This window comes from Pholcus phalangioides, unplaced genomic scaffold (genome assembly GCF_987345545.1).
Source record: "Pholcus phalangioides strain wild (caught in Gottingen) unplaced genomic scaffold, Ppha-v1.0 ptg000004l_1, whole genome shotgun sequence".
In the NCBI taxonomy this organism is placed as follows: Eukaryota; Metazoa; Arthropoda; class Arachnida; order Araneae; family Pholcidae; genus Pholcus; species Pholcus phalangioides.
In genome coordinates, this window is record NW_028301597.1 from 10,849,713 (window position 1) to 10,863,291 (window position 13,579).

The following is a 13,579-nucleotide window of genomic DNA, read 5'->3' on the forward strand; positions in this document are numbered from 1 at the left end:
ATCAAAGCGCTTGCAGAGAACCTCTTCAAGCGCTTTGGGTAAAATGGTCTGAGTTTTCGAAAACTGATGTTTTCCTCTCGTCCTCCCATCACCCCCTTGTGTCCATTCATACCCTGAATAGTCCTACTTTGGGAAACACCGATTTCAACACTCCACCAGAGTTTAGTTCAGAGTTCAGTTTAGTTTTCACGACTCGAGGTTTATAATGACGAGTGATCTTCGAAACGGGCAGCGCGAATGTTTGGAAGAATTCATTGAAATGTATAGGAATAAGAAATGCTTGTGGCAGGTGAAAACTAAAGATTGCCATAACAAAATTAAGAAAGATGATAGTTATGAGAGATTGGTGTGGAAAATGAGAGAAATAGATCCTCCAGCGAAAAGAGACAGTGTTGTTAAAAAAATAAACAGTTTGCGAAGCAATTTCCGAAAGGAATTGAAAAAAAAGAAGCTTTGAGTGGGTATCTTGATCCATTCTGAGAAAATTATGCCAATCTTTTGGTGCAAATCTCAATTCCTGTAATAATTTAACGTGCGAATATTGTCGCCTTTTTTTAAACCAATCTTTGTACCACGTCACCCGTTTTTTTTCTTTTTTTTTTGAGTTAATAACTTTCAGTGCCGTAACCAATCCAACTACACCAAAAGCATCATCTGTGGAAATCATACTAGAAAATTCCGAACTTTATAGACTATGAAAAAATCCGAACTGATCAAAAGACCACGAAGACAGAGATCGAAGAACGAAAATATCCCCACAGATTGCCTAGAACCGGTTCCAGAAGCTTCGCCTGCACAGGTATAACTGAATGGTGTGGATGCATCGAACCGTTCAGTTATGCCTGCGCAGTTATGCCTGTACAGGTATAACTGTGCAGGCATAACTGAACGTGTGTAGGCCCCTTAAGACTGCACTGGTGAGTAGACCAAATAACAATAATAATAACAACGAGAATGAGATTCCTTCCCCTTCAAGAGATGCATTCAATCCGAGGTAAAAGAGCAAAAAATAATAGTAAATAAAAAAGAACGCAGCGAAAGGGGGATTGTAAAAGCCTTTTGTGCAAAAAAAACCTTGCAAAAGGGGGAAAAAGAAAGCGTGGCCAACGTCTTCTTAGAAGGGAGGGTGGGGACTTGGGAAGAGACTAGTCGTTAAGTTCTGCAGAACAGTGGCAAGCGAAACGGCTCCCGGAGGCCTTTTAAAAGGACACGGCTCACTTGAATTTCTACGGCTCGCGGCTCGTCACGGTTCTTTTGTAGCCAATAGGAGCAGGCAACACAAGCGAAAAAAGAAGCGATTCACGGCTCATTTTCGACCAATTACAGGAGGCGTTTTAACAGGCAACGGTTCACTTTCATTTCTGCGGCTCACGGCTCTTCACGGTTCATTTGTAGCCAATAGGAGCAGGCAACACAAGTGAAAAAAGAAGCGATTCACGGCTCATTTTCGACCAATTACAGGAGGCGTTTTAACAGGCAACGGTTCACTTTCATTTCTGCGGCTCTCGGCTTGTCACGGTTCATTTGTAGCTGAAAGGAGCCTGCAATATGAGCGAAAAGTTCGTATTCCGCCACTCCCCCACTGGGGGAGGGCTGATTTCGCAGTTATTCTTACCCGGACCGTAACTAGAGGGGGGCAGGGTGGAGGGTGACGGTCCCGGGCGGCAGAATTTAGGGGGCAGTAGTTTTAGGTGGGGCAGGGGCGTAGCCAGAAATTTCGTTCGGGGGGGGGGGAACCAAAGTGACAGAACAATGGATTTGGCCATCTTTTTCCCTTTTTTCGGTCATTTTCTCACATTTCGGGGGGGGGGGGGAACCATACCCCCAAGTCCCTTCCCCTCGCTACGCCCTTGAGGCGGGGGTACAAAGAACACCATTACAAGATAGTCGAATTTTATCATTATAAATCGTTGTGGAGCACCGAAAATGATGTTTGCCCCGGACGACATAAATCCTAGTTACGGCCCTGATTCTTAGTTTTCTACTTTCTAACACTATAAATTAACTATAGAGGGGCCTTGAAAAGTCCCGGTCGGGGGGCTTGCTACAGGATGGGGGGGGGGTCAGGATGATAGACAGATTTATGGTTTTTGACACCCTTTTTTCCCCAATCTTTTCATACTTCCAATCTCCCAGTTTTGAAGCCCATTTGATGAATACGTATAATGTATAATTCGTGTCTGAAACTTCTTTTGGTCTGGGCCGATTTCTGCATTGACGAGAGGGTTTGCCCAGAGCCCCTTAATTATGTTGGGCCTCAGAAAAACCACTTGGCCCAGGGTCCCATGAAGCTCTTAAGACGGCCGGCCCTGTTAACGAGTACAGGCATCCTGGAAAGTTAGAATAGCCAAAGTTTTTAATGAACCACGCCTTTATAATTCCTAATATATCATGCTATCATTTTTATAATATATAATAATAATAATAATTTTGAAATCAATAACGCGACGACCATGTGAAAACCATGTAACTGACATAAAATGTGCGGAAAGCCATTGTTAAAACCAAGATAATAAGCATACTATCGGGGGCGTAGCCAGAAATTTCGTTCGGGGGGGGGACCAAAGTGACAGAACAATGGATTTGGCCATCTTTTTCCCTTTTTTCGGTAATTTTCTCACATTTCGGGGGGGGGGGGACCAGACCCCCAAGTCCCCTCTCGCTTCGCCCTTGCATACTATGCTGCATTATTATTATTACTTTTTTGACATTTTCGGCAATTCTATCTTTCAAGTTGAGTCTTGTTTTGGTACATGAAAGATTGGTCAATCATTAGAAAAATGTGAACACCAACGAAAACACAACACACACACACTCCATAGCCTTTTTTTTCTACACATTTATTTACAGAAGTTGTGGGCAATCGGCAAACTTTTTTCACATAATTCATAAATAAAAAATACATAAAAATGAAATGAAATACATGGAGGAACAAACCCCTGCTTGCGAACTAATCTGGCTCACTTGAAAAAAATGTACCCATGAATTTCGAAACAAAATATTATAATTTGAGAAATTATGCATTACCAAGTGAGGTCGAATAATGTGTTCGGAATAGAATCATGTTATGCATTATACATTTTGTTGCGATTACAACCGTGAAGAATTTAAGTCAGTACGACATCATCATAGGCGTAAAATAATAGGAAATGTCGGGAGCAGTAAATAGTGGTTGGGGAGGGGTGTTCAAAACTCAATATTTGTGTAGAAATTTAGGAATCACGGAGATGCAATAAATTTAGAAAGGGGCCGTGACAGGTGGTTTGGAGGGCTGCAGAGAGCTGAGAAGAAAAATTAAGGTGTGAAGAAATAATGCTTTTATATTGACTATACACTTGCAGAATCCAACGAAACCAGGGCCGTCTTAGGGCATGGACTCACCCGGGCCTCACCCCCCACATTTTGCAGCAGGTTCCCTAGGATGGGGTTTTTCGCAGGCCTCCGGCTACATTTTTCACAGACCCCCTTCTCTATATTAAATTTAGTGGGAAAAACAAAAAATGATGAAAACCATATCAGGCCCTGGGATGCAGCTCTGTCAGTCCCACTCTTGTGAGGGTTCATGCCCGGGGGTCTCATGTACACAAGTGACTCCACCTTATGATATTTTGTATAGTGCAATAAATTTTTAAAATAAGTAGGAAATATGTAGGCTGTTTATTTCCTGCTAAGTATAGGACTACCATAGCATCACTTTGCCTGAGGAGCCCATGATGTTGATACGGTCCTGAATAGAATTTGGATTAGTGGGCAGCTCAATAAATTCTAAGCCAGTGGTCTGGAGGCCAATTTTATTTGCAAAAATTTTCATTCAGTATAAATTCACTGAAAAAATCAATTCAATACGTATAAATGATCTTGCTTCTAGATGAGGGTCGAAGACTCAGGGGCTCCACGAGAAAAAAAATATTCGAAGGGGGTGACGGGCAAAAAAAAAGGAAAGAGAAACGCTGCTTTATATAATAACATGCGCACAAAAAGTGCTTAACTAGTTCTTTTGTGTAGCTTATAGAGTGTAGAAAGAAAGAGTATCTTTTTGTTTGCAGGCCTTTATGTTTTTTGTTAGGTTTTTTGCAGTTCACCACGACAACTTTACTCACAACAGAACCATTCAGTGCTTAACAAGTTTTAATTGTCCGAAATACACGAACGATGTTGTTTGTTCACTACATCTTTACCGCGGGATATGTGATTGTGGTATTTCTCGGACACAAAACTAGACGCATGGAAACGGAAAGGTGTCAAAAAAGAAAAAAAAACCGCTCTTCTGTGCCTGCCACCCGTGTTTTTGTGCACTCATTCGCCATATGAATATGAATCTTCTTTGCGTCGTCATATTCCCACAATAAGCCGGAGAGCTTTCATGTCATTTTCTTCGTCCCCACATAAGTAGTTAAATATACTGTGTCAAGTATCTCATCACAATAGTTAACAAATCCCTGGGAACCTTTCATTCTTCAACTAGGGAACTTCAACGCTAGTCTAGACTAGCGTCCCTCAGTCGGCATCCACACAAGCACCCCATGTTAAAACCTCGATAGGATAAAGAACTACTGAAGGTAGGACACAAAAGCAAATATTTACAATGGCTCCGTACCCGGGACCATTCCTATGCTCTTTCCCCCTTTGAAGGCAGTTTTTGATTTTTAAAAGGCTTCGAGTTTGAGTCTGCTGGTCGGTTTCCCAAGGGGTTTCGTCGATTAACTTGTCTCGAGAGAACTCCCAAAATATAAACGTCTTGATCAGAAATTTAAGCTCATCTGTCCCTAAGTAAAAAAATACATTAAACCAATATGCAGTGTCTGTTAGGGTAAATTTCATCTATGCGTTGATTATGCATAATCGCCGACCATTTTGATGAGTTTGATAAATTTCGTTCAAACATGTATTCCGAATTTATCACATTCACCGTAACACATACATACTGTAATATTTTAACTTTAAACGTTCCTATTTAGCACGGATGGAATATATTAGAATTCTACATCAACAACAATCAATACAGTGTACTCAGTACACGCATACTTAGAAATAATCAAAATATTAAGAAACTAGTAGGCAGCAGTGCCAATTGAGTCACTGTTCATTTCGAAGTAGATTTTAGCAGGAGGCAAAGAAGACCGGGAAGGGGGGACTAAAAGGGAGTCACCAATGAAATTCTTGTGGGGGGAGGTGGAATTAAACAGTAAAGAAAACTTCTGAAGAATTTCTTTTTGCGATCCAAGCAACGTCTATATAAAACCCTTAAGCCAGTGGTTCTCTAAAGCTTTTTTTCGCCTTCGACTCCCTTAGACTCAGTGTCTATCCGCGACTTCTCAAAGCAGTCTGAGAATCGCTTCGAAGCACTTAACAAGTACACATCAATAGCACACCAGCTTTCCGCGGCGCCCACTTTGAGAACCACTACCTTAAGCAAATGATTCGTTTTTCTTTTAGTCACCTGAAAAATCAAAAATAAGTGACGCACATTACACTTCCTTCCGTGGTAAGTTGGTACGATTGTCAATTGCTTCAGCACAGTCTCCCCACGTTTTTTCTTTTACCGCCCTCGTCTCAGAGAGAAAACTTTCCTCACTGATCCTGAAACTCCTCACAGAGCGAAATTCACTATTAGAAAAAATAATTCTATACAAATCCATTTTTTCGACCCACAATGCTTTACGTCTCATCGGTGTTCGCCCACGAACGCAAACTAAATATAAAAACCCTGCAAGTGAGACAAAATTAAATCCTTCGACAGCTAACAAAAGCACTGGTTCCTTCGTTACATCAACATATGAACGGACCTTCAACTCTCCCATATTTGGTCATCCGTACAAGAATTAAACCTCAATCAATTTGACAGAATGGGCAACTCACAACACCAACATATAAGAGACGTTGGGGACTACGACATGATGAGATTTGGAAATTTCGAAGGCCCAAACAAATTTTGGACCTCCCTTGGAACGAACTCTAATTCAGTTCCACTGAACACAAAATTGCAAATAAATGTGTTCAACCAAGAAATACATTTTTAATCAAACAAAAACAATTCTTTTAATCGCCAACCCTCTAACACAGGAGTTCTCAGCCTTTTTTGACTTGCGGAGCCCTTCTCAGTATATAATTTTTATTGCGGAGCCCTGTATGACTTGAGGAGCCAGATTTATATATAATTTTTTATGGCGGAACCCTTTATGCCTCTTTTTTTCATGTATCAATCTAATTTACTGATTTATTTTATTTTCTTTGAGTCACCGCGGAGCACCGGTTGAGAAACGCTGCTCTAACAAAAAGAGGAAGGCCAACAAAAACAGCTGTCTACATATAAAAAGCCCCAACTGAAGGTACGAAATGTTTGAAAAAAAAAATCCTTTTAAAAGAAATAATAACAAAAAAGTAACGCACTTGCTGACAACAGGAGAATAGCACTTCGCTCGTTGTCAGCGGATCATCGCCCATGAATTCTTCCTCAACAAAGGGCGCTGATGATCGGATCGCAGAGACAAATTTATTATTATTAGTTTACAATACAACATTATTTAGTTTACAGTACAACAATAGTATCGATGGCTTTCCCTCGATGCACCAAAAAAGGCTTAAGTAAAAAGGCTTAAGTTGTAATGTTGTCATCCATGGATGGCTCTCCCACCGAGACCAACAATTCAAGCACTCTTCCGCGTCAGAGGGCCCTGCAGAATGAGAAAGAGTTCTCTCCTATTGTAAATATATGCTTAATCAAGTTCGAAATTATTTTACCCAGGAATTTGTTGAACTTTGCTCAACATGTATATAAAATTTTTTATTGTGTCAACAATAATATTGCCCCAAAAGGCCGACATCATTGAACCATGATATCATAAATTGCTACTTCATTAAATATTTTTGAAGCAAAAGCGCATAATTTTTTGTTACTTTTGATTTGTCACTGGCAAAATTTTCACCCCCTCCCTTGACATCATCTTCCCCCACTAACAATAACTAACCAAATTTTCCTCCTATATATTCACCCACCTCCCACTTTTTCTTCTATTTCCTGAAAATGACCAGAAAAAAAAAACTTGTCGAAGCTCGCATTAGTGAGTAAATGATGGAAACTTTCTCCAATTGTCTTTTCGACACCTTTTTTTCTCTATTCTCTTCCAAGTATAAACATTTTTAATAGAAGGTTGTGGAGCGTTTTATCTGCAAAATTGTGTTAAAAAGTGACAGTACCAGACAGTTACCCGGATTTGACAAAATTTTTCTCTTTTACACAACCGCACTCACATAATACACACACACACACACGCGCAAATACTCACTTGCCTTTCTCCTCACACGTAGTCTCCACGAGGCTACAATTTGTAAGCCCACAGTTGACCCGTAAGGGCCAGTACCAGGAGGCAAAATTTCATTCTGGTTAGGTCTGAAACGTTTGGAACGATCCCACAGAAAATATTCTCCATCGCAGTTTTTTTCAACCTTCCTGAAAACAAGGACCAGTAAAATGTCCGAAACAAATTTACGGACCAATTGTGTCCCGTATTACACACACACAGTGTTTTCATTGTATTACACTACATTACGATAATTATGGAAAAAACTTGTAAATATTTATCTGGCATATTTGTCAGGTTTATACATAAAAGGCCAGTATTACACTATAAAAGTTTTGTCAAAGTGCTTGTATAAAACTTGAAAAATGCGACCAATAAACTGATCGATTGCATTTGCTCGAATGTAATCGATCAGCTTATTCGTTGTATTTTTCGAGTTTTCTACAAGCACTTTTACAAAACGTTTATAGTGTAATGCCGACATAAATCAGGTTTAATTTTTTGTAGCAATTTTTTTGGAATTTTAATTACGATCGATGATTATGCCTACTTCGGACAATGTTTCTGATGGCAATTGATGATGTCCCGTTTTGTACAGATTATTATTTAAGATGCCAGTTTATACCGAATTTTATTTTTCTCAATGAAATATGATCATCAGGTCATATTTGAATATTTTTTTCGTGAAATACATTTTTGTTTACTGTGATTTGCAGTAGCCCTTTATTTCCACACCATTCAGCAATTTTAGCAGTAATTAGCAAATTACACTTGAAGCAATGAATTGCGACTTTCGACTAAATGTAGTGATATCTCGTGTTCATGATTGCAATTTTGTTGCATTCCCCCTCGATGATGTGGGGAACCTCGGTACAAAGGTATAATTTTATTTGAAGCCGTATTGTAATTATTAACGTCTATTTCAAAGGGTGAATAATTTTATCGAGTGTCCATGCTGACCACTTATGCCATCGTCGCGGACCAGAGGTTGAGAAATACTGCTATATTGTATTCGTAGCTATGAACGCCCCACTAATACGTTTCATAACCCCCCCCCCCACCCCCCGTCATTTAATGGGAAGGGGATATCACCCACTCATGGAGAAACTGGTCAAAAATGCCAACAAAAATAAGAATATAAAAACATAGAATGAATCTGCGGAAAAATTCCTGAATAAAAAAATGCAGTCGATCCCGCTTATAACATTCCAACTTACAATTTTCTACCGCTTCGTACGACTTATTTTCGTGGTATCAACATTAAGTAATTCTCGTGAAGAATTTTCCTGTTTAAAGCGTTTCTTCACTTACAACGTTTTCTCATGACAATTTTTTGAAAAACGTTATAAGCGGGATCCACTGTAAAAACAAATTCTGAATGATTTGACGACTTGTAAAATGGAGTAAAATTCAAGTTATGAGGGAAATTTCAATAGAAAAAAACAAATATGTGAGATATTGTAGGGGTGAAATGGGATATTGTGTAAAACTGTAATTTTAAAAATTGTGAGTGAAATATAAGTATAATTAAGCATGAAACTTGAAGACGACAGAAATTTCAATGAAAATTATATGTGGAATTGTGACTAAAAAAATTATGAGTATGAAATTATAATACAAATTATATATATATATGCATGTGAAATTTCAATTAAAAAAAATCACGATTAAAATTTCAATTAAAAAATCACGATTAAAATTTCAATTAAAAATTATGCAAGGGCCGCTGGGTTGCACAACCGTACGACCACAGGAGGCGCCGCTCTAAGAGGACGCCAAATCAGAGGTGAGAGAGCGAAAAAATATTTATATTGATCAAGAGAAAAATTAGGGAAAACGATTTCTGTCAGCTCTCTAAGAGGGGCAATAAATCCGAGGTGAAGAGCAGGGCCGTTTTGAGAGCATCTTGGTACTCCCACCCCAATGCAGAGCAGTAACTAGATACCTTTTGAGCCGGGACAAGCTTACATTTCTGTGCCTCCGTGTAATGTGGAAGGAGCAGTTAAAAGGTGGATTCGGCTTCCCCACTAATCTAGCACCCGGGTACCACACCCGCCTGCTCCCCCTCCCCTTTGTTGCGGCCCTTCTCCATCTGGCTAAAAATTTAGGCCTACCTCTTGCCTACGCCTACTATTAAAAAATGTAACATCTAATTTTCATGAGACTTCCTCTGAGGGACCTCACGAACACCCTCCCCCCCCCTCGGGGACGTTCCCGGGTAGGCCCGTGCGTAAGACTGCACTGGTGAATAGGCAAATAATAATAAGGAAAAAGATTTCGTGTCCCCTCCAAAAGGCGCACCATATCCAAGGTGAAAGAGGGAATATTTAAAAAAAAACAAAAAAGAAGAAAATGATCTCTGTCCACTCTAGGAGGGACGCCGAAATCATGAAGAAAGAGCAAAAAAAAGTTTATTGACTGCAAAAAAAATTAGGGAAAAATTGTTTCTGTTCGCTTAGGAGGGGCACCAAATCCGAGGTGCAAGGGTGCAATTTTAAAGAACGACGCAAAAAATTTGGGAAATGATTTCTGTCCGCTGTAAGGGGAGGGGGGGAGACAAAACCGAGGTGGAAGAATGGAAAAAGAATTAAAGAACCACAAAAAATGAAGGAAAACGATTTCTGTCTGTTCTTAGGAAAGGCATCAAATCCGAAGTGAAAAAGTCGAAAAAAATTAGGGAAATGATTTTTTGAGGGGCGAAAAATCCGTGATGAGAGATAGAGCAAAATAAAGAAAATCTTATTATTCAAAGAAAAGTTAGGGAAAATGGATTCACTCCGCTCTAGGAGAAAGTCCACATCTCTCCGAGGTGAGAAGGCGAGAAAAAGAATTTTAAATTACCAAAGAAAGAGAAATTTAAATAAAATTATTTCTATCCTTTCGACGAGGGGCGCCAAATCCGAGGTGGAAGAGCTAAAAAAAATTAATATCGATCAAAAGGAAGAAAAATTGGGTAAAATGATTTCTATCAGCTCAAGAAGGGTAAAAAATCCGAGGTGAACAGCAGGGCCGTATTGACAGCAATCCTGGGACCCCCCCCCCCCCAATCCAGGGACGCAAGTAGAACTTTTTGAGCCGGGTCAAGCTCGCATTTCTGCGCCCCCGTGTAATGTAGAAGGAGCAGTTAAAAGGGTTCATCCGACTCCCTCACTAGTCCAGCGCCCGGGCACCAGACCCACCTACTCCCCCCCCCTCGCCTAGTTGCGGCCCGGGTCTATCGGGCTAAAAATTCCGCAAAACTTTTGCAAATTTTATTATCTCATTCTCACGAGGCCTCTACATCTGAGATCCTCCGGGGATCGCCTCATAAGACTGTACTGGTTAACAATTAAAATAACAATAATAATAAGGAAAATAATTCCGTCCCCTCTCCAACAGGTGCACCCAGTCCGAGGTGAAAGAGCAAAAAAAGAAAAACGTAAAAAAATAAAAATATATGTAACAAGCAAAAGGGGAGGGGGAGAAAGAGTGGCCAACGCGTTCTTACTTCTTAGAGGGGAAGGTGTGGGACATGGGAAGAAACCAGTTCTAACAATCACAGAAGGCCTTTTAACAAGATACAGCTCATTTGAATTTCCACGGTTCATTTGTAGCCAATAGGAGCAGGCAACACAAGTGAAAAAAGAAGCGATTCACGGCTCATTTTCGACCAATTAAAGGAGGCGTTTTAACGGGCAACGGTTCACTTTCATTTCTGCGGCTCACGGCTCTTCACGGTTCATTTGTAGCCAATAGGAGCAGGCAACACAAACGAAAAAAGAAGCGATTCACGGGTCATTTCTGACCAATTACAAGAAGCGTTTCAACGGGAAACGGTTCACTTTCATTTCTGCGGCTCTCGGCTTGTCACGGTTCGTTTGTAGCCAATAGGAGTCGGCAATATGAGCCGTCTGCCGTCACGGTTCTTTTCACAACGTTTTCAAAAGCCTGCTTGTTCTTGGTAGTTTCTTGTATGCGATGGAAGTGTAAGAGCCGCGGTTCTTTTATCAAGAACCGTGGCTCACTCACTCTTTGAAAAGAGCCGCTCTTCTAGACGGTTCATGAGCGGATCGCCCATCACTAGCCGTGATAGTGGAGTGGTGATCGAAGCAAAGCCGCTTGTAAGTTTTATGCAGCTTTGGATCGAAGCAAAGCCGCTTGAAAGATGCAGCTTTGGATCGAAGCGACTTAAGATTTAATACAGCTTTGGTGGTGATCCTATGTGGGAGACGAAAAAGTGATTATTCAACATGCTCAAGAATTTGTTTTCCTCCTTACGTAGAGTCGAAATGTACAGCGAGAGATGTCCAGTATTCTTTGACCGATCGTCGTCGAGGACGATGGCAGGACACGCCAAATGGCAAAACATCAAGCACGTGAAAGCAGAGAGAGACCGTGCTAAAAGTTTAGCATGCAACAAATATGCTCAGCTGGCAAGACATGCTGTTCGAGGTGAGACTGGATGAAAACCAGGGTTGGTAAAAAAACCGGGTTTTTTTGGTTTAAACCAGGTTAAAAATGTAAAATTAATGACATTATTCAACATGTGGGAAATTTGCTCGCAGAATGGAAACGATAGCCAGTCATGGCAGAATGATACCTTAATTATAGCATTTCACGATTTCATAAGTCATGAAAACATCACAAAAAACGAAGTAATTGAACAAATAACTATAACACTTAAGAAATGTTAAATATGTTGTCCACCGTGTGTTCTGGCTATGAGGTTGAAAGCACAAAAATTCTTGTTCAACAACAGAATCGGAGTATGCCTCATAGTCATAATGTGGATGTGCTTGCAATTCAGCTTTATTAAACCAAACGCCCCCCCCCCCCCCGTTAATATTCTTGAGGAACTTCTAACATATAGGGAATGTGCTGGAGATTGCAATTCACCAAAGTTTGCAATCTGACCACTGTTTATACCATTTTGAGGTACCCCCACAGCCAGAAGTTGCAAGGGTTAAGGTGCATCCTGTCAAAATGGGTATTCAGCAGCTGCTTTGCTGGTACTGCAATGTGCATCTTGATAGAAGTTCTATCCACACACTGATGCTGTGGAAGTGCCGAAATAATGTGGTTGCACAAAATAGATTATACTGCTAGCCAAGTACAGCATCATCTACTTGCACATTTTGCACTTTTTTCTTTTGCGAAAGGAACTTCCATTGCTTCAGGAGTATCCATGCAAATTTTAAAGTCATTCTGATCAGTACTTATTGTATAGTTTTGGAATCAAAACTTAAGTTATAATCACCCTGTATATAGCTGATTATTTTTCATAAATCTGTTACTACTATACAGTAGAACCTTGATTAACTGGGCTTAACAGTGTGTGTATGAAAGTATAAAAAAAAAATATTGAATATTAAGACTGGGAGATATACAGTAGGAGATGTGCTACTTCTTATGGGAAAGAAAATGAAAATGTATGTGAGGTAATGCAACTACCAGTACACTAGTCTTTGTCCTTTAAGGACAGCTGGTGTCTTTATTGGATTATAGGACCACCTGCCCCTAGCATGGTGGTGTCACTACTGTTGCTGCTTTTTTGTGGTGGGAAAAAAAAACCCTGTGAGATAATACACCACTACACTTGGATTTGTGATGCAATCCTTATTCATGAATTTGCTAAGAATAAAGCATTAGAATGTAACCAAAGGTTAGAAAATGTAAGAATGAGAAATTTTGGCTTTTATATATATAACTTTAAATAACTAAGATACTTCATATGAAAAATATATGTATATTCTGGCCACTTTTATGAGACTTTTTGAAAAAAAAACCACTCATAAAATCTTATGTCATTTAAGATTAAGGCGGATAAGGATGATATTAAAGCGGCCAACGGTTGTTTCGTTGGGTGATTTTGTTTGGCCGGCGATTAGATAAGATTTCTGTGTATTACATTGATTTTTTTATTAACATTTTCAACTGTGAACCTTATCAACAGACTTTGCATTTATTATTTCTAGTGAGGACACAGTAATCAGCTAGGTTCTCATTGTACCACCTTTTTGTGCACACGCATTGCTGAACAAACTACAATCCTTTTATACATGGGCAGGGATACGGGGGGGGGGGGCATTGCCCCCCCATCATCAAACATGAAGTTGACTGATCTAATGCATATATGTATAGATGAATCGACATCATCTTGCCTCTCCCCAGCAATAATGACCGTGCCCCTCAGACTTTCAAGTCTGTCTCCGCCTATGTTTTTGTATGACAAAGAGGATATAAAAACGTAAACATAGAAGACGTTGCCACACACAAAACAATTTGCACTCTGAGTGGGG

At 40.0% G+C, this 13,579-nt stretch overlaps 1 protein-coding gene across 1 annotated transcript in view; it reads left to right on the forward strand.

The window, feature by feature from the left end:
• The first annotated feature begins 11,392 nt into the window (after nt 1-11,392).
• The window catches only part of LOC149086531 (translational activator of cytochrome c oxidase 1), a 200,184-nt gene continuing 197,997 nt past the window's right edge, over nt 11,393-13,579 (forward strand). The window contains exons 1-2 of the mRNA XM_089255999.1: nt 11,393-11,410; nt 11,446-11,732. Of these exons, the coding sequence (XP_089112125.1) occupies nt 11,531-11,732 (202 nt within the window). The 5' untranslated portion in view covers nt 11,393-11,410; nt 11,446-11,530. The remainder of the gene's footprint in view (nt 11,411-11,445; nt 11,733-13,579) is intronic.